This window comes from Rhipicephalus microplus, chromosome 10, assembly GCF_043290135.1.
Source record: "Rhipicephalus microplus isolate Deutch F79 chromosome 10, USDA_Rmic, whole genome shotgun sequence".
In the NCBI taxonomy this organism is placed as follows: domain Eukaryota; kingdom Metazoa; phylum Arthropoda; class Arachnida; order Ixodida; family Ixodidae; genus Rhipicephalus; species Rhipicephalus microplus.
The window spans coordinates 1,474,702-1,496,923 of record NC_134709.1 but is presented as its reverse complement, the minus strand read 5'-3'; the positions used below and the strand labels follow the sequence as shown (position 1 = coordinate 1,496,923).

Genomic DNA, 22,222 nt, shown 5'->3' with positions numbered 1-22,222 from the left:
AGAAGAAATGCAGAGAATCTAAGTGTCAAGTGATCATCATCATCAAGATGTTCCTACTCCGCTTTTCAGGCGAGAGCACTATGCGTCCTTCAACTGCATCGTTATGCAAACTACTTCTGGCTGCTTAAAGAACTACGTAGCTGTTTGCTTTCATGACAGAGTTAGATTTTGCAGGTGACGACAAGGACGCTGTGTTCTGACTTGCGACCGCCGCCGTACCTGAGCAGGCAGTCGGCAGTCACCGTCATCCTCGTCACGGATAAGATAAAAGCCAGTCGCGGCTTCGTGATCCGCTTCACCGCCACCAGAAACAGCAGTGAGTAGTGTGTCATTTAGGTTGTGTGTAAGAATGTTTGTGCAGCAACCTGCTGTATGTTATGGGAATGTAATGTCCTTTGGTTCCTCGTTGCCCAGCTAGCATATATGTCGGCCTTGCACGGCTTGAGTGCATGACGTGCTAGAGATGTTTCGACTGAATTGAGATGCCGCCCCGGGGGAGCGTGCATCTACAAGCGCATCTTTTAGCGTCGGCTGTCCTGGGTGCACCACATCAGACTAGAGCCAGGCCGGCTGCTTGTGCGCTCTACGTGGACGCAGTCACGATGACCGTTGTCGGCGCGCACCAACAAATGGCGTTATTTTTTTCCCTGTAGGTGTGTGCAGCAGCCCAAGCCTCTTCGAATGCGACAACTCGGAGTGCATACCAAGGGCTCGTGTGTGCGACGGAGTCTTCGACTGCGTCGATGGATCTGACGAAGATCGCTGCCGTAAGCGAGCTTTGCGTTCTTTGTCAGTTGTGTTCAATCGATGCTAGGGCAGCGTAGCTTTGGGTCATGTTGCCGAGATGTCGCTCGTGCATCCAAGAATATCGAGGCCCTAACTTGGCAACAGCGCTTGGCGCCTGGCATCCCTCAAAGTAGTCCAGGCGTTCGCGTTAAGCTTGCTGACAACTCTACAGAAGTCAGCACTCTTACCTCAAACGCTACACCGCATGGCCTTCTTCGAATGACGCCAGCACTGCGAAGTTGCAGCTAATGATGGAAGGAATGGAATAAAAAAAAGTCGCACCTTTGCCACAAAGGCGAACAATGAACGCAATAGCAACAACTTGAAAGGTCACCCGCAGAATGCCAAGCAAATCACAACATGCCCCGTGTTCGAAACGTTCGAAACGTACTCACAGGTACATATGAACGTGAATAAGCGTCTAGGTTATATTACTTCGCCGTGTCTGAAAAGCGCACCATTTTTGCAAACGGAGGCTCTGCATAGATTGTAGTGACCTTTGTGTGCCTCGTTACTACAACAGAATCATTCTAGTGCAAGCTCAACGCCAGCCGAGACGTATGATCTTCCTCATCGGGAAATAAGGGCGCGCGAGAGATCGTCCACTCCTCTTCTCTCCGCGGGCCAAAGTACGTGAGAGAGATGACAGCCGCCGCGCGCTCATTGCGCCATCTTGAAGGAAGTACCCCTCGGTGGCTCAGTGGTTAACGCCTCGCATTCACGACGTGGAGGTCCCATGTTCGATTCCGCCCACCGAAGTTTTTTCCTGGACTTCTTTCTTGCGTTTTCATATATGTAGATAAGTATACATATATGGTGCATGACATCAAAGCCGATGCCGGCGGCGAAATCCAGCCGAGAATGTCCATATAATTGACATCGCAATAATACGATACTGCTTTTGAATACGTTTAAATTTAAATACGTTTAAATACATTTCGGCTTCCATCGGAAATGGCAGCCGCCCCAGCTGGGATTTGATCCTGCGACCTGCGGGTCAGCAGCCGAATACATTAGCCACTAGACCACCGTGGCGGTGCTTGCACAAGTAGTGTAATCTCACCAGGATATTTTATATGCAAAGAAGCTGCCGCTTAGCGTTTACCGCACCAAACGCTTGGCAGTCACACCGGCACCATCACAGTCACGAGTTGAACTCGGGCCTTCTCAGAATGAACGAGTTTGTATACGAGTTCATGTGTCCATCAGTTTGATTTACAGACGCCCGCGGTGAAGATCAGGTGGTCCCACCACGTTTACTCGTGCCGAGGAGCAGTACTAACATCGAGTGGCACGATTAATCTATCAGCTTTATCGCGCAGACTATGCACACACGCACGCAGAAGTAAAAGTGATATCGCCACGCGTCTACAATGCCTCACATTCAATTTCACCGCGTTCAGACTATGCACACACGCACGCAGAAGTAAAAGTGATATCACCACGCCGCTACAATGTCTCGCATTCAATTTCACCGCGCTCAGGACGTATCCAGTCACAGCTGCGTTGCCGATGAGATGCGAGCACCCTTGGTGACCACATGTCCTTACTGTCACGCAGTTTATTTACGTACAGACCTACTGGAAGGCCGAGGAACGCCAGAAGAGCGAGGAACGCCAACAGGCCGAAAATACAAAACAAACGCAAGCTCGAGTCGCGCGCGTGCACCAACGCTGTGGCTTGCCGTTTCATGCTGCTTCGTCGTCGTTCGCATAGTTCCCTACATTGGCCCCCGGTGAATAGCGTAGCCAACCTGGCGACTTAAGGCGTAGTCACTAAAGCGGGGTCTTAATACGACTTCAGGCGACTTACATGCACAATTTCTCGGCCACGACGGCGTAAGTCATGAGACTGTGTCAAAGGCTCCATCTCATAATTGACTGGTGACGTACGGGCGAGAATGCGGTAGGGCCCGTGGTATCGTGCCAGTAATTTCGACGAAAGGCCAGGAATGCTCGGTGGAATCCAGAGCCAAAAGAGAGCACCAGTCGTGAAAGTAGAGAGATGTCGGTCGGTGTCATGCCGTAGCTTCTGGTGGCCTTGGTCCTCGGTTGTCAGTGAACGGGCCAATCGTCTGCAATCTTCTGCGTACCTGGCAACATCAGAAATTGCAGTGTACTCAGAGGAGTCGGGCGTGTATGGGAGGATAGTGTCCAGCGTGCACGATGGTTCGCGTCCGTACAACAGAAAGAAAGGGGAGAACCCTGTTGTCGCGTGCGTAGCGGTGTTATACGCATACGTGACGAATGGAAGGACAGTGTCCCAATTGGTCTGGTTTGAAGCTGTGTACATCGTCAACATATCACCGAGAGTGCGATTAAATTGTTCTGTGAGGCCATTCGTCTGCGGGTGATATGCTGTCGTCATGCGATGAACCATGTTACACTGAGCGAGCAACGCTTGAATGGCGTCAGACAAGAAAGCACGCCCCCGGTCGCTCAAAAGTTCGCGGGGAGCACCATGGTGAAGAACAAAGTTGTGCAGGATGAAAAACGCAACTTCCTTCACGGTTGCTGCGGGTAGTGCTGCCGTCTTCACGTAACGCGTGAGGTGATCCACGCTGACAATTATCCACCTATTTCCAGAAGACGACGTGGGAAGTGGTCCGTATAAGTCGATACCGACGCGGTCAAACGGACGCGCTGGACAAGGCAGAGGCTGAAGTGTACCGGCAGGGCGTTGAGGTGGGACTTTACGTCGCTGGCATGCAGTACAAGCACGTACGTACTTGCGGACAAATGTGTACATGCCACGCCAGTAGTACCGCTGACGTAGATGGTTGTACGTTTTGAGAGCGCCAGCGTGAGCGCTTTGCGGGTCGTTGTGGAAAGCACTACAGATTTCCGAGCGCATGTGGTTGGGTATCACTAACAGCCACCTCCGACCTTCAGACGTGTAATTCCGCCGATAGAGTAGGTCGTCTCGAATAGCAAAATGTGTGGCTTGACGGCGAATAGTTCTTGAGACCAAATTAGCTAACGGATCAGTCAGAAAGGCGAGGAGTTGGGAAATCCACACATCTTTGCGTTGTTCCGATGCCATGTCTGTGAAGTCGATTGGTGTTATGACAGCTGAAGAAGGTGACGAGGGGGTTAGGTCAGCCGGTAGCGGCGAGCGGGATAGCGCATCAGCGTCGGAGTGCTTGCGGCCGGATCGGTATACAACACGAATGTCGTATTCCTGTAGGCGAAGCGCCTAACGACAAAGGCGCCCCGACGGGTCTTTGAGCGATGATAGCCAGCATAGAGCGTGGTGGTCCGTGACGACTTCGAAAGGGCGGCCATAAAGGTATGGGCGGAACTTCGTCAAAGCCCAGACAATTGCGAGGCACTCTTTCTCCGTGACGGAATAATTACACTCGGCTTTCTTGAGGGTTCGACTCGCGTAAGTGACCACGTATTCTTGGTACTCTGGTTTTTGTTGAGCCAATACAGCACCAAGACCGACACCACTGGCGTCGGTGTGGACCTCCGTAGGCGCGTCAGGGTCAAAATGACGTAGTATTGGAGGTGATAGTAATAACCGCCGAAGCGCGATGAAAGATTCGTCGCACTCTTTTGACCAAGCAGAAATGCCTTTGGAAGTTGTCAACAGGTTGGTAAGAGGCGCGATGATGGAAGAGAAGTTGCGCACAAATCGACGGAAGTATGAGCACAGGCCGATAAAACTTCGAAGCGTCTTGATGGAATTGGGCTTCGGATAGTCGGCCACGGCGCGGAGTTTCGCCGCATCCGGGAGAACACCCTTTTTGCAGACGACGTGACCTAGTATAGTGAGCTGACGTGCGGCAAAATGGCTTTTCTTGATGTTAAGTTGAAGGCCAGCAGAGGTGAGACACGTGAAAATATCACGAAGACGAACAAGGTGGGTCGAAAAGTCGCGAGAAAAAATGACGATGTCGTCTAGGTAGCAAAGGCACGTGTTCCAGTTGTAGCCGCGAAGGATGGTGTCCATCATCCGTTCGAAGGTAGCTGGGGCGTTGCAGAGTCCAAACGCATGACGTTAAACTCATACAGCCCATCAGGTGTTACAAATGCAGTCTTCGATCGGTCAGGATCAGCCATTGGAACTTGGCAATATCCTGAGCGTAAATCTAAAGAGGAGAAATATTCTGCCCCTTGCAAGCAATCGAGAGCGTCGTCGACTCGTGGCAACGGGTACACATCCTTCCGAGTTATCTTATTGAGCCGGCGGTAGTCGACACAGAATCGGATAGACCCATCCTTTTTGCGCACAAGTACAACAGGGGACAACCAAGGGCTCTGCGATGGCTGGATGACACCACGCTTGAGCATATCGTCGACTTGTTCGTTGATAATACGGCGCTCTTCCGCTGAAACTTGATATGGTCGTTGGCGTAAGGGAGCATGAGTACCGGTGTCAATGTGGTGCGTGATGTTCGCTGTGCGACCCAAAGATGGTTGAGCGCGATCGAAGGCAGAACGGAACTCTCGAAGAAGGGACAAGAGTTTCCTTCTTTGTGTCGGCGATAGCTCAGCGGCAACAGAGGGCTGGAATGAGTCTGGCGCGGGCAGTGCGGCCACAGGTGGCGTCATAGCATTGAGCTGGAGGTGAGGTCCGTGTTCGGTGAACTCTAGAGGGCGCAAGAGGTCAACGTTTTGTATGTTACCCAAACATTCTCCGCAAAGTAAGGTAACTGGCGACGATAGCGAGTTCGCGACGAGCATGGCGGTAGCACCGGATTCCACGGTGAGTACGGCAAAGGGCAGGTGTTGGCTACGGCGGCGGGTAAATACGTCAGACGGAGTGAACAAAACAGTTTCGGCTGGAGCGGCCGTACAGGTCAGGGCTACAAGGGTGGATGTTCTCGGTGCTATTTCCGTGTCTGCAACAACGACAAGTTTGTAAGGTTCAGGAAGAGAATCCACCAAACAAGAGGTTGGCAGCGGTGTAAGGGCAACTTCTGCACGTGAGCAATCTATGATGGCCCGATGACGTGAAAGAAAGTCCCATCCAAGAATGACTTCGTGGGAGCAGGATGCCAGCACAAAAAATTCAATGGCATAAAGTTCACCTTGGATAATGACACGTGCAGTGCACACAGCTGTAGGTTCTATGCACTGCGAGTTGGCCGTGTGGAGCATCAGGCCCGAAAGAGGCGTCGTCACCTTTTTCAACTTGCGGCATAATGTCTCACAGATTATGGAAACGGCAGCCCCTGTGTCGATAAGCGCTTGTGCGGCGGTCCCCTCAACATTGGCGTCAATAACGTTTTGCGGCGAGAAAGATGGAGGCCTTAAGCAGTTCGAATTGCATGCAGCTGTTGGCTCCGGAGCTGCAGCGATCAGTTTCCCTCTTCCGTAGCAGGTCGGCGACGCATAGGTGACCAGGAGCGTCTTCGGGGCGCTGGTGACCGATGGTTTGCGTAGGGTCGAGGACCGTCAGTGGTGTACCTTGATGGCGTCTTAGACGACGATGCCATTGGCCTGCCCACGGTGTCGACTGGAGGGGGATCTCGGCGACAGTGGCGGGCGACGTGTCCAGCGATACCACAGGCGAAACAGATGGGCCTATTATCCGGCGTCCTCCAAGCGTCTGAGCGACGGTAAAATGGAGCTGAAGATCTCGCATAGAGATACGGTGCAGCAATTGGGGTTGTAGGCACAACATAGGGTGTCGTGGCAGGTTGAGCATATGGCATACGCTGTTGCGTAGGACGAGCAGCGACGGCGGCGTACGTGAGAGGCGTAGTGACTGGTGGTTGCTGATGCACCGGCGGAAGGGCTTCAGCGACTTGGGCCCGAATGACGTGTTGGAGGTCCGGTGCCAAAGCTTGCGTGGGCTCATGTGTCAGTGGCAGCAGTGACAGCTGGCGCGCTACCTCTTCGCGGACGAAGTCCTTGATTGTCGAAAGCAGCGGCTGCTGATCGGTAGGATGGGCAGCTAGGTGCAAGCTTGCGAGCGTGTCTGGCGTCGTGAGGGCTTGACGAGCAATTGCGCGCTGCCTACGCAATTCATCGAAGCTTTGACAGAGGGAAACGAGGACAGCAATTGTGGGGGGATTTCTCGCGAGCAACATCTGAAAGGCGCCGTCGTCAATGCCTTTCAATATGTGCCTGATTTTTTCTTCCTCAGGCATGATAGAGTTGATGCGATTGCATAGATGCAACACATCTTCAAGGTAGCCCGTGTAGGTCTCGCCTGGTTGCTGCGCACGGTGACGTAAACGGTGCTCGGCTTGAAGCTTGCGTGCCGCAGGTCGTCCAAAGACGTCCGTAATAGCCGTCTTGAATGCAGACCACGTAGTAATGTCAGCTGCATGGTTATTAAACCACAGCTACGCGGTGTCCGCAAGGTAGAATGTGACGTAGCCCAGCTTACTTGGGTCGTCTCATTTGTTACTTGCGCCGACTTTGTCGTACCTCGCCAACCAATCTTCGACGTCCGACTCAGTGGAGCCCGTGAAGATAGGAGGGACTCGTTGAGGATACACGGCACCGCAAGTGACATGGACGGTCGAAGGTCCTACCTGGAGAGGCGTCTCGGTGGCCATGTTCGTGTCACGTAGAGGGGGAAGCTTACGGGAGCGAAGTTCCAGGTTTGTACGGGAGTCCACACACCTCCACCAGATGTCACGCAGTTTATTCACGTACAGACCTACTGGAAGGCCGAGGAACGCCAGAAGAGCGAGGAACGCCAACAGGCCGAAAATACAAAACAAACGCAAGCTCGGGTCGCGCGCGTGCACCAACGCTGTGGCTTGCCGTTTCATGCTGCTTCGTCGTCGTTCGCATAGTTTCCTACATTACATTTATCCGCGATACTTGACAGAAGCGAAACGAGCACCACGAAAGGGCTGTGTGTGCAGCCATGCTGCCTTCGAGAGTGAAAATTTTCATGCTGCAGGTGGAACGAAAGAAGCTGTGTTAAAGAGGACATACGCCCATGAACACGCCTGTGGGAGGTGCGTGCTGAGTTGGCAAAAAGACAGCACGACAATCGCGCTTATGTTGCGGCACTGCTGAAATTTTGAGTGAGTGGCTGCGCGGACGCGCTTGCACGCGGTGTTTCTTTGATAACTGCCACAAATTTCCCTCGTGCGTTTGCAATGGCACGCACATTTGTGCAGCCATTTTTATCAACGCTGCTCTCACGTGCTCTGCACTGGCTTCATGCCATGGCCACCGCAAGCGAGCTCGGAACAAGCTCGGCCACCCAGGATGCTCAGGCCATCCTTCATTGCACACCAGAAAGGATTTGTCATCTTTCCCGCGAAGTACAGAGCCGTCCACTTCTACCATGAACACTGCGCCGTGCGGCGTGCGCTCCACGGAGCGCCTCTGCCGGGTGCTTTGGAAAATAGCGCGCAAGCGCATTGACAGCTATATACGGTGCCTTCGACGAGTCATCTGCTAAAGCGCGGCCGCTCAACCAAATAGCACCTGCTTTGCGGTGAAGCAAGTATCGCTCTTGTTATGCGCTCACGCAAATGGAGAAGCCAGCGTGGTTCTCGATAAGCGAAGCGACTGAGCTTTTTCTGCAAGCGATCGTACAAGTAATAAACCTCGCCCCATACATGAGCAGAACTTTCAAGCCACACTGTTACTGCTGCAACTAAGTCATTCGACAGAACATGAAGAGTATTCCCACAGTTCGCACGGCTTTTTTTGATCAACTCAAAGTTGGGCGCCGCGAAAAGCACAACAAAAATATAACTGGGTGTATTACGCCAGGTATTAATTGTGAACGCTGTAGCAATGTACTGGCTGCGATGCACTGTTATTGAAAAGAACTCATATAACAGTGCATAACCATGATTTACTCTCATCTTGTGAAGAAAGAATAGAAAAAAATGTGATATTCAAGCTTATCTAAAATAAATAAATATATTCAAGCTTATCTAAAAATAAAATGTTGAGACATTTACAAATGCCTTTCAGTTAACTCAACTGTTGTACTTAAATAATTATATTGGATTGTTTAGAAGTGTTTGGCATCACTATGAGCCTCGATCACTGCCCTCATCCTATCCGCAAGAGACACATATAAGGCGTCGCATGTCTGAACGTTCGCCCTGGCTTCCTCCCAGCAGTCTTGTACTGCTGACTACGGGTTGTCCGAAGACAAGCCATGTAGGCTGCGGGAGCACAACGCTGCCTTCATGTTTCCCCAAATGTTCTCAATGATCTTCATGGCTGAGGATTGTGGTGGCCATTCCAGCACGGCAACTCCACGCTCTTGCAAGAAAGGGGAGGTCAGCTTGCACGTGTGTGCTGGGGAGCGATCTTGTTGCTTCTCCAAAAGGAATGGCAACGCCACATCGTCTAGAATGGAACATTAGCTCTCAGCCATAAAACAGCCATGCACCTTGACGATAGGACCGAGGCCAGCCTTTGTGATTGCACCCCGGCAGTCACTGAACTTCGGCCGCTGGCGGCTACTCACTGTATGTATTGCTGCATAAAGTTGCAAAAAATGAATAAGTATAGTTCATTAATGGACAAAGGTAGGGTTATGATGCTGCACATTTAAATGCGGGAAATAGTAGCGCGACAAAGTACCGACTGAGCCAATGATAGATGATTTTTTTGTGGTTGCCTTGGTGACATTAGGCGCTGGGCCAAGCACTCGTGATAGCTACTCATATTTTTTATTGTGCCATGGATATCATGAAAGGGACTTTGACGGCAAAATGAGGTCCCCATAAAAATAGAGACAACGAACTTTAGTAGACTAGGCTTGAGATGCCATAGCCGCCGACCAGTTGGCCTGTGGGTCATCTACAGAGGTTAGCGGACGTGCTTCCCGAAATCTGAGTTACGAAGAATTTCGATATAAAGTTGCTTAATATACGTACACTTTTCATCAAGTGTACTAAAAAAATGCACTTATGTGTTTTAGAAAACATTGTTTAGTGTTCTATATAACAACAAAAGTTAGAGGGGCTGTTCTCAGTGTCTAATAAACTTCAGTGAATTACCTTCCTGTTAGATATTCCTCGCACCTTGCATTAACTAAACTAAAAAAGATTTTGGCAATATTTAGCTGCTAACTAGGAATCAATAAAGCATTACCACGAACTGAAGTCATATCACGGTAAATAGCGCTGCTAAAAGCAGCGACCTTAATTCACGCAATTGCTTCTCGAAAGCTTAGACAATTTTGTGTGAATTGTGCTTACACACAATCCACACAACTTCTTCTTGAAGACGACTGCGCCTTGAAAGCTTAAATGCACTGCTCTGCATACCGCGTGTTCATGGGGTGCCAAACTCGTTTTCTCTGATCCCACCGAGTCCTGAACGTACACTGGTCCACGAATACTACGGATTTTCAGTGAGATGCAGACCAGTGGGCGTAATCTTCAGCAAACTCGAGCCGCTTCGCCTTGTTCTCAGCTCGCATGAGTGACTTCCTGGAAGCCGTTCAGCTTCTAAGTTCCTCTGCGTAGAAGCGGCGCTTCACGGTTGTAGCTGAAACAGGGTTGAGTTTGTGCTCAGCCTGTAATTCCCAAACTGTACTTTTCGGCTGTTTTGCTATGGCTGCCACAATTTGCAGGTCTTCGTCCTTTGTAGTCACCCGGCGATGAGGCTGCCCTTCGGCAGCCTCATCGCCGGGTGACTACATTCGACCTGTAGGACGCCTCCAATGCGTCCTACAGGTCGCGGGCAACGAGAGATAAGTTTTCCTTTACTTGTTTGTGTTTGTGAACACCATTACTTTTTCTTTTCTCTCTTCTAATCAATAACTTGCATTGCGAGTACTGTGGGTGTGGGACACAGGCAACGTTGCAGTGACGTTGACCACATGAAGGGGGTAGGCGGCTGTTTTGAAAAAGTTCGGTGTACCCGGTTAGTTGTTAAACAGCTAGAACCGAACACAAAGTAGACCTAATGAGAGGCTACTAGTGAAATTGAACACGTGTGTGTACGGTGTAGGCAGCAGCTTCAAACTGTTGTTAAGGAGGTAGGAGAGTTAGCGGAGGAAGCTTGATAGTGGGATTAGGGTTGAACTTAGGGCTGTCGGGCGCTCAATCCGATGGCCGGCAGGCGATGGCTAAGGAGGCTAGGAAAACCACGAGCGAGGGCGAGCTGGTGCAGTGCAAAGAATGCAAGTGGTGGTGCTACTTGGACGAGATGGCATTCACGAGTTTGGCAGAAGCGCAGAAGGCAAGCTTCATGTGAAGGCTGTGCGAGGCACTGAAGGCGGCCGTGCAGCGCATGGAGGCCTGCATCGAGGGGCTTCAAGGGCAGCTTAGGGCGGAACGGGAGCAGAGGACAGAACTCTAAAAACAGCTCGGAGCGTTGTGTGAGCGGGAGGAGGCTACCACCAGCCTATTAGAGCAAATGAAGGGCGACCTTCTATAAGAACGGAAATGGCGGACCGAGCTCGAGCAGTGGGTAAAGGAGCTAATGGCACTTTGCCCCGGCTCCGAGTGGTGTGAAACAGAAGGCGTGGGTAGCGGAGAAGGCGACAGACGGGAAGGAACAGGCGAGAAGGGAGGTCGGGGGGCCGCAGTGTCTGGCAACAGCACGGAGGCTCCGAGAACATACAGCTCGGTGGCGCAGCAGTCATCGAGCAGGGCAGGAACACACGACATACGGCAGAGAGAGAAACAGGTGAAGCAAACGGGGGCGCCATAACAAACAGGAAGCCAGCGATTGGAGCATAGAAGGGTCCTAATGGTGGGGGACCGTACCGTGGCCAGGGTTAGGTATGACGTCTTCACGACAGTGAAAGAAGATGGGAGAGTGAGGGTGGAGGCCCAGTCAGGGAAGGGCATGTTGGATATACTGGCCAAAGCTCAGGAGGTTGTAGAGGACGGCATGGAAGGCGAAAATCTCGTCATTATTCATGCTAGTGTCAATGATGTGTTGAAGGGCAAGGATCAGAATCTTCAGAGACAGTTAGAGGATGGGATGCGTAAGCTCCGAGATGCCTCTGGGAGTGTGTACGTGACTATATGCACAGTCCCAGAGGTCTCGGGGCAGTCTCCTGGGATGGAAAGGAGGGTAGTGGAGGCCAACTGTGGGATCAAGGGTATGAGCCGCCAGCTCAGATACAGCATGATGGAGGTGAACCAAGACGTGTACGAGCCTGGCGCTCGCCCCTTTGCACAGGATGGCATTCATTACAGTGGCGTGACGGGAAGAAGTGTTGGTAATAGGATGGGTCGTCAAGCCACAGCTTTTTTAGGGGGACCCAGAGCCCTGAGGCCAACAGCGTAGCCGAAGACGGTTCTAAAGAAGCACAAATATTCAAGCCACACGGGGTTCATGGGAAAAGAAATCGACGTAAGCACAAAGGCTGAGCTAAGTCACACATAGGCTATATTACCATGCAGGGTGGCAGGAATGGGTTAAAGTGGGAAGAGATAGAAGAGCAGTTAAGGCAGGAGGTGCTGATGGTAAATGGGGTTGTGGAGACACATCGTCGGCACAGGGGGGAACCACCTTGCAATAAGGACTATGTATGGGAATATTGCAATAGAACAGACGGCAGCAAAAAGGGGGTTGAAATTGGTGCATTTGTACATAAAAGTATGGGTTGGCAAAGAGTCAAGCAGGGATGCATGGAACATTTATGGTTAAGAGGGAAAGTAGCTAGGCAGATGACACTCCTTGGTTTGGTGTACTTGTGGACCGTAGCAGAGGACAGAGAGGAAAACCAGCAATGGTGGAGTGCATATCAAAGGACATTGAGGAATTAGGAGGAGAGTGGGAGATAGTTATACTAGGAGATATGAATGCGCACATAGAAGATATAGATATGTATATTGACGCAACAGGCAAAATAATTATGGATATGTGTCAAAGGCATGATTTGGTCATTGGCAACAGAGAAGTATGAAGGGCAAATAACATCGGAGGTAAGAAGGCTGCAGTCGACGATAGATTATGAATTGATGTCACATAGGATGTATGATAGGCTCAGGGGAATGCACATAGATGAATGTGGCTCCAGAAGTCTGGGTAGTGATCACAAACGTATCAAGCTAAGTTTTTGGAAGAACTGTGAAAGTGGGAAGGAGACAAAATGAGCAACTACAGGAACATTTTTATTTAGAAAGGCAAATAGAAATAGCTACTTAACAAATTGAGAAAGTAATCACTGAGGATAATTAAACAGTGTGGACATACACAAATCTAATTAGATTGTTTGAGCTAGAGGTTGCTGAGGCACGTGACAAGTCACCCCGGAAAAGAAGACACAAACCTAAGAGTTGGCAGGATGAGGAAGTTAAGAGAGCCATAGTAAAACGTCAGGAAGCCTCTAGGGAGCACAGACATGCTAAGTAGCGTGGTGAACCGACAGTTGCTGTTGAAAGAAAACGGGACATCTTTCTAAGCTGTAGAAGGGAAAAATCCCTTCTGATCAATGAAAAGATTAGAAGAAAGGGGGCTCAGTGGCTGCCAGAAGTACATAAAAAGGATAGAAAGGCAGCTGTGAGATTTTGGAACCATCTAAACTCCCTAAAAAATGGGACAAGCCTAGAGCAGAGATTTATAACTACAGCTCAAGGTGCTAGACTAGTAGGAGACGAGCTATTAAATATACAAAAACAAGGGTGACAGAAAAATTTTAACAAAAAAGTGCCTTATGCACCACAGTAGACAAGGATGGATAAAGTGGCGCAATGGCATCATTTTCACAACGAGAGTGGGAGAGGGCTGAGAAGAGGGTTCCTAGTAGTACATCAACAGGCCCCAAATGGCATTCCAATTATGCTGATAAAGACATTGGGTCCAAAGTTTAAGCAGACTTTGAGAGAGGCAGTGAGAAAATAATAATCGATGGTGAAGTCCCCGATGGATGGAAACTTAGCAGGATGAGCATCATCTATAAAGGAAAGGGGGACAAAGCTGACATAAACAACTACCACCCTGTAACAGTCACATCAGTGGTCTACAGGCTGGCGATGCAGATTATAAAAGAAAGACTGCAGGCATGGATAGAGGATGAGAGGGTGCTGAGGGAACTGCAGAATGGGTTACAGAAACACAGGAGGTTGAAAGACAATGTGTTCTCACTGAAACAGTGCACCGAAATAGCAGAAAAGGAACACAGGCCCCTGTGGCTAGCATTTTTGGATATCAAGGGAGCGTACGATATCATGGTTCAAGAGGACTTGTGGGGAATACTGGACACACTAGGTGTGGAAGATGGAGTCACTAATCTTTTAAAGGATATCTATAAAAGTCAAAAGGTAGCTATAAAGGGGGAAAAATTGGTATCCTAGCTCACAGAGGAAAAACGGGGGCTTAGGCAGGAGTGTCCTACGTCTCCCTTGTTATTCATGATGTACCTACAAAGATTAGAGGGAAGTGGACTTGGCTTCAACCTCTCTTTTGTCAAACAAGAAAAACTCATTGAACAGGCACTGCCAGCATTGATGTACGCAGATGATATAGTGCTAATGGCCGAAACAAGGAAGATATGCAGAGATTGATGGACATCTTCGGTAATGAGGGAAATAGGTTATATTTCAGATTCATTAAAGAAAAATTAGCAGTCATGATTTTTAATGATAATGAAGGTTAAGATACAAGAGGTCATGCTAGAAATTGCAAATACAAATATCTGGGCATATGGATAAGCATTGGGACCGAGTACCTAAAAGAACACGAAATATACTTAACGACTATAGGTAACAAGAATGCAGTAGTGATGAAAATAGGGCACTGTGGAATTACAATAGGTATGACGTTGTGAGAGGAATATGGAAAGGGGTCATGGCTCCTAGGCTGACGTTCGGCAATGCGGTCTTGTGCATGAGATCAGAAGTTCAAGCAAGATTAGAAATTAAGGAACGTGGAATAGGTAGACTTGTTTTAGGTACTCACGGGAATACACAAAATCAGGGAGTACAAGGTGATATGGAATCAACATCATTTGAAGGCAGGGAAGCTAGCAGCAAGATAAAATTTGAGAAGCGATTGAGAGAAATGGGGGAGGAGTGGTGGGCTAGAAAGGTTTTTATCTACTTGTACATGAAGAATGTCGATACGAAATGGAGGAAGTGAACCAGAAAATTGACGAGTAAATGCTTAGAAAAGAGCAGGGGGCTAAACCATAAAGAGCTATCGGTCAAGAAGAAGGTGAAGGAAACGGAGACCAATATGTGGAGAATCGGCATGATTAAGAAGTTCGCACTAGAGATCTATCGAACTTTTAAGCAGGAAATTGCCAAGGAAAGGATCTATGATAATACTCAAGATAGTTCTCTACTGTTTGAGGCCAAGACGGGAGTATTGCGAACTAAGACATATCATGTCAAATACGCAACGGTAGACACGGTATGCAGTGCATGTGGAGAGGAGGAGGAAACTGTCGAACACTGGATAATGTTCTGTAAAGGGGTTCACTCTATAGTTCAGGATGATGGCGCAGAGTTCTTCAAAGCACTGGGGTTTAGGGACAGGGAAGGCAAAATAGACATTAGGCGAGTAGAATTAACTAGAAGGAGGTTATCTTATTGGTGGCTAAAGTCAAGGCACGAGTGAAAATAAACCCATCACTGCTAAGTACCAGTTTTCAACTTCACTATTTAAAGGAAAAAAATTGATAAATTTAGTTTTTGGTTCACAAAGTATTACGGCTAGGTGATGTTAGCCGTTGCCCGATCTAAAGAGTACAGCCATATCAATATATCCATCCATCCATCATTTCGGGACACTTGAACTATGCGGTTCACAATCGCAAGAGGACGGTTTCTTATAGAAGATACAGCATGTTGAGAATATTCGCACAGGCATAAAGCTACTATGCGTCGTTTTTTCTCTTCTGGCATGGTCCTTCAGTCGTGAGGCAATACTGAAATGAAGTACTACCGAAAATATGCAGCCCTATTATCATGCGGCGATAAAAAAGAAAAAGTTTGACCACGCTAAGAATTTAATGGTCACAAGAAATTAATGTAGTGGGCTAACGTTTCGAGCCAAAAAAGACATGATGTGATAAGCGGGCCTTATGTCGCCCAGAGACAAAGAAGTATGAAGCTTCATTCTGCAACTGCTTACAGCAGTAATAATTTATTCTCGGCGCTTGTTTGGTGCACTGATTTCCCTGCACGAGTTTTATTAAAAACTTCACTGAAACGTTTCTTTATTTGTCTGCATAAATGGCACTAAGAAACACGGTTGCTGGTAAACAGTGAATAAGGGTGTAACATCGAAGAGTTAAATACAGTAGCACATGAGAGCAGCGCTATTGGTAACACATAAATGTTATTACAATATCAGCTCTCTAAGGTTAACTGGCTAGTCACACTGTTTTGTTTACAGGTTAGTAACTAATCAAAATTCTCAAACAGCCCCGCCGCGGTGGTCTAGTGGATAAGGTACTCGGCTGCTGACCCGCAGGTCACGGGTTCGAATCCCGGCTGTGGCGGCTGCATTTCCGATGGAGGCGGAAATGTTGTAGGCCCGTGTGTTCAGATTCGGGTGCACGTTAAAGAACCCCAGGTGGTCGAAATTTCCGGAGCCCTCCACTACGGCGTCTCTCATAATCATATGGTGGTTTTGGGACGTTAAACCCCACACATCGATCATCGATCAAAAATTATCTAACATTGCAAGATGCCATGTCAGGCCCTACATGATATCGTCACGGCTAAAGGCCGGGGAAGAAGACAGAGGACGATGAAGTGATGAGCGTGGACAGCACCCACGGTTCCTCCGAGGAAGAAGAAGTCGAAGCGGCTGCTCTTTTGTTCTGTTCATACAGACCTCGTTTTCTGGTCGCACCGTCGTCCTGTATTCTGTTATTTTCACCTAGCGACATTGGTGGAGGTGCTGGACTTCTCCAACTGATGCTTGGGACACCTCCGCGCCCAAGCACATCGAGTCCACCACCGCAATACGTTCCTGCAGTGGATACTCCTGTCCACCGCTACAGTCGCCGACAGCGAGGCCTTAGTCCCGAGGCGATCCCGCTTGAACTTCTCCAGCAACACACCGTACCGGGAGAAATGGCTACGGGAGGGCCTTCACAGCTTACTGTTGATCAGCCTCTAATTCCTGAGACCTTCCACGGTGAGGTTTATGAAGACGTCGAGGGCTGGTTAGCCAAGTATGAGCGAGTCGCCAAAGCCAACCGCTGGCCCACTGAGCAAAAGCTATCGCGCGTCTACTTTGCTTTGGCAGACAACGCTCGTACGTGGTACGAGAACAACGAGTCAACGCTGTCTTCGTGGGAAGAATTTCGGCAGCAAATTCTCGGGACATTCGCAAACACCGACCGCCGTGATTCTGCTTTGCAGCTCATTGAGGCACGCATACAGAAACCAAACGAGAGCGTCGCCATGTTTGCGGAAGACATGACCCGCCTATTTCACCGGGCCGACCCCGAGATGCTTGAAGGTAAAAAACTCCGACATTTGATGAGGGGCGTCAAAGAAGAGCTGTTTGCCGGTCTCCTACGCAACCCACCAACAAGCGTAGCCGAATTTGTCAAAGAGGCTACAACAATCGAGCGAGCACTGCAGCAACGGCGCCGATACCATGACCAACCAATCAAAACATCTCCCAGTCTCTCTGCTTTGAGTGCCGGTAGTGAGTGTCCTCTGCGCGAACTCATTCGTGAGGTCGTTCGGGAGGAGATCCGAAACCTCCTTGTGACTCTGCAAGAAAATACCATGGCTTGCGTTGCAGAGGTTGTGCGGAAAGAACTCCGCCAGGCATTTTTGTTGCCCGAATCGCCCTCAGACCAGCGGTCTGTGAGCTACGCATCAGCTGTTTGTCGACACACTCCAGTGTCCTACAACTCGTCACCACTGGCTTATCGTGACGTGAGCCAAGGGCCTTACAACGAGCCGCGGGCCCCAGCTCCCAATCCGCCGCAGCCGTATCCACAGCCCAACGTGCCTATGCAAACGGCGCCAATGTACACTCCGCCGACATCTGCATCTTGGCCGCAAGGTATGCCCACCAGTCGACCATTCATCCGTAAGACGGACTTGTGGCGCACCGTCGACCGTCGACCATTTTGCTTTCATTGTGGAGAAGCCGGCCATATTTTCCGCAATTGCCCGTACCATGACCGTAGAATCATAACTTTCTACAAACCTCCCCTCGTGCCTATTTCGATAACCGCCGTGGCAGCAGTGCAGACCCGCAAGCACAGCAACCCGAAGTGACGTATCGTCGACCCCGCTCTCCTTCACCTGCACCGAACTCGCCGCCGCAGCGCAGTTACTCCGAGGTGGTCCGGGGCAGATCTCCTAGCCCTCGTCGGGGAAACTAACAGCTGCGACCTTTGGGGGGAAGGTTGCCGCCCGTCAAGATGCTATCACACCCCCAACATCTTCTCTAGGACGCGATACGACGAATGATACCACGGATCGTACGACGCACAATACCAAGGACGATACGACGTCACCGACATCAACGGAAATCGTAAGCGCCAATCTAGACATTTGTATAGACGGACGCCCAGTAACAGCACTGGTAGATACTGGTGCGGACTTCTCTATTATAAGCCGTAAACTCGCCGACTGCCTAAAGAAAGTAAGAACAATATGGACAGGCCCAAACATTAGAACCGCAGGGGGTCAATTGGTGACGCCGACGGGCAAATGTACAGGTCGAATTAATATCGGCAGTTCAGATTGTGGGAATTGAGGCTGGCCCGCTGCCTTTGCGCGGGCTTTGCCGCCTTTTCTGCCATTCTCATGTCCCTACATGTCTGCCCTCCTTTGCTGTCTGCCGCGCTGGGAAGGGCGGAGTGACGTTTAACTCCCTCACCCGGTAGCGGATGTTGACTGTGGCGCCGCGCGGGGAGCCTCCCGAGAGGTTTTCGCGCGCTGCGTCGGGAGCGGAGAGTACTCTCCGGGACTGCAAACAGTGAGCCACGCCACCTTTTCCGTCCGGCGACTCCCGTCGCTCGGGGCTCGTCGGGCTTTGCCGACGGCGCCTCGCGCCCGAGGCGAACGCTCACCTTTTGTTGCCCCGCTGCGTACTCACGGCCGAAGGGCAGTACGGTGTCCTAGTGCGTGGCCTCGCTACGCCGACCCGTCTCCCTTCGAAGCCAACGCGAGCGCCTTTGCCCTCGCTCGAGCAACCGGGCCTTTGTTCCGGTGTCTCCGTGGATCACCTTTACCGCGGAGACGTGCTCGTGGCACCCTGTGTAGTACTTTGTGCCCTTGGCGTGGATAAGCTTACTTGCTTTCCCGCAGCACCTTTTTGCAACGGGCTGTACTGCGTTTGGTGTTGCCACAATAAAGTGTTGCGACTTGAGCAGTATCGTGTTTTCACCACGGCGATGGTTAAAGCGTGCCCTGGGGCTCGCTAAGACCGGACCCACGCTGGTGGCCGTACTCCTTCGGGATACGTGTACACCACAAGATTTCGTCGCTACTTTCGTAATTTTACCGGAGTGCTGCAAAGACCTGATCTTGGGCATGGACTTCTTGCGTGAATACGGTGCCATTATCAACATTCCTGAGAGATCAGTTACGTTTCGGACGGCCCCAGATCAAGTTTCGAATGTGCCCAGTACAGACCAGCGACGTCAGCCTTTGCGTGTCTTCGAAGACGATGTGACCATCCTACCGCGGTCGAGTGCACTCGTGGCTGTGACATGTGACATGTCAAGCGATTCTGAAAACATCGCTGAGCAAATTCCAACACTGCTATTCAGCCATGGTTTATCTATCGCAAGAGGCGTCGTAACCATAAAAAGCGGACACACACACGTCCTTGTAACGAACTTCAGCTCTGAACGTCGACATCTAACGAGGGGCATGGCAGTCGCACGTGGAAGAGCTCGCCGAGATGACAGACTGCCTAACCCTTCAAAAAGATAACTCAACTGAACTGACCCCCGCACCTCTATCTGCTGACATTGGCCGAAGTTTGCTGCCGGCGCAGAAGCAAAGTATCATGCAGCTTATTAACAAGTTTGAAGATTGTTTCTCTTCGATTTCCAGGGTCCGTCAAACGCCGCTGACGAAACATCGAATTATAACGGACGACATGACCAGACCCATCAGGCAAAACCCGTACCGGGTAGCTCCGCGAGAACGAGAAGCTATCGAAAAGGAGGTGCGACAGATGCTTGAAAACGACGTTATTCAGCCGTCGAAAAGCCCTTGGGCTTCGCCGGTTGTATTAGTGAAGAAAAAAGACGCCACCTTAAGTTTCTGCGTGGATTACCGCAAACTGAATCAGGTGACAAAAAAGACGTCTACCCACTTCCACGTATCGACGATTCACTCGATCGACTACGGCACGCGCGTTATTTCTCGTCGATGGATCTAAGGAGTGGGTATTGGCAGATAGAAGTCGATGAAAGATACCGGGAGAAAACAGCTTTCGTGACACCTGATGGCCTTTTTGAATTTAAGGTACTTCCATTTGGCTTGTGCTCAGCACCGGCAACGTTTTAGCGGCTAATGGACACCGTACTATCAGGCCTCAAGTGGCAGACGTGCTTAGTGTATCTAGATGACGTCATCGTATTTTCTGCCACATTCGACGAACACGTGAGGCGACTGCACTCAGTATTTCAAGCTATCCGTTCCGCCGGACTAACACTTTAGCCGGAAAAATGCCATTTCGGCTTCGAAGAGCTTCTGTTCCTGGGGCAGCTTGTCAGTAGTGAAGGTGTGCGGCCTGACCCTGAAAAAATAGCTGCCGTTACGAATTTTCCAGCGCCAACTGACAAAAAGGCGGTCAGACTGTTTTTAGGACTGTGTGCTTACTACCGACGCTTCATTGAGAACTTCTCGCGCATTGCCTCGCCGTTGACCCGCCTTACCAGAGAAGACGTCGCATTCGTATGGAATGAAGAGCAGCAAAAATCATTCGACGAGCTGCGGCAACGCCTTCAAAAGCCACCAGTCCTCGCACACTTTGGTGATGACGCACCGACAGCAGTGCACACCGACGCTAGCAATGTCGGCTTAGGAGCTGTACTCGTGCAGTGGCAGGATGGCGCCGAACGAGTAATTGCTTACGCGAGCAGAACTCCTTCACGTGCGGAAGAAAATTATTCCACTACGGGAAAAGAGTGCCTTGCGGTGGTGTGGGCGGTTATAAAATTCCGCCCATACCTGTATGGTCGTCCTTTTAATGTTGTCAGCGACCATCACTCCCTCTGCTGGCTGACAAATTTAAGAGACGCTTTAGGACGGTTGGCGCGCTGGAGCCTGAAGCTTCAAGAATTTGACATGACGGTGGTCTACAGATCGGGGAAGCGACATTCAAACGCTGATTGCCTTTCTCGTGCGCCATACGAACCTGCGACGGAAGAAGATGACGATACAGCCTTTGTCGGAGTTGTAAACACGACAACTGTCGCACAGCTGCAGTGAGACGACCCCGAACTAGAACCCATAATACGTTTTTTAGAGGGTCGCACTTCAGCTGTACCTAGACTGTTTGCGAGAGGGCTTTCGTCATTTTGCTTGCGCAACGACGTCCTGTATAAGATGAACTTCACGGCACACGGAGACGACTACTTACTCGTCGTCCCAACATCTCTAAGGAGCGAAGTATTACAGGCATGCCACGATGAACCAACATCCGGCCACCTGGGTTACACGCGTACGTTGTGCAGAGTGAGGCAGAAATACTACTGGCCAAGACTGACGGCGACCGTTCAACACTATGTTCGGACGTGCCTTGATTGCCAGCGCAGAAAAGTTCCACCCGTCAAACCAGCACGCCTCCTCCATCCTATTGACGTGCCTGTTACTCCATTCGCTCAAGTCGGAATGGATCTTTTGTGCCCATTTCCAACCTCATCAGCAGGTCGCAGATGGATTATAGTAGCCACCGACTACCTCACTCGTTACGCCGAAACCAAGGCTTTGGAGAGGGGCACGGCAAGTGAAGCAGCCCGATTTTTCGTAGAGAACGTGGTGCTGAGGCATGGTGCTCCATCAGTGGTAATAACTGACAGGGGAACTGCATTCGCAGCCAAACTATTACAGACAGTTTTAAAACTTAGTGGCACATCCCACCGGCGAACAACGGCGTATCATCCGCAAGCGAATGGTCTTACGGAGCGTCTCAACAAGACACTAGCGGATATGCTCTGCATGTACGTCGATGTGGAGCATAAAAGCTGGGACGAGATCTTGCCGTATGTCACGTTCGCCTATAACACGGCTCATCAAGAAACAACAAGAACAACGCCATTGCGCCTTCTTCATGGTCGTGAAGTCAACACTATGCTGGATGCTATGCTGCCGCACGAGTGCAAAGACGCTGAAACGGATGCTGATTATATCACTCAGCTGGCCGAAGAAGCCCGACAACTTGCACGCCTACGTATTAGTCGCCAGCAGGACTACGATTCAAGACGGTACAACCTTCGTCACCGACCAGTCTCCTACGAGCCAGGAGAGAAAGTTTGGATGTGGACACCTATTCGGCGCCGTGGCCTCTCAGAAAAACTGTTAAGACGGTACTTCGGTTCCTATAAAGTTCTGCGACGTCTCAGTGACATTAATTTTGAGGTTGTTCCTGAT

The 22,222-nt window shown here is 50.2% G+C and overlaps 1 protein-coding gene across 3 annotated transcripts in view; it reads left to right on the top strand.

Moving 5' to 3' along the window:
* The window catches only part of LOC119180620 (chymotrypsinogen A-like), a 174,184-nt gene that overhangs the window by 95,418 nt on the left and 56,544 nt on the right, over positions 1-22,222 (top strand). For all 3 annotated transcript variants that reach the window (XM_075874857.1, XM_075874856.1, XM_075874855.1), the window contains exons 4-5: positions 175-316; positions 654-767. In XM_075874857.1, the coding sequence (XP_075730972.1) occupies positions 175-316; positions 654-767 (256 nt within the window). The remainder of the gene's footprint in view (positions 1-174; positions 317-653; positions 768-22,222) is intronic.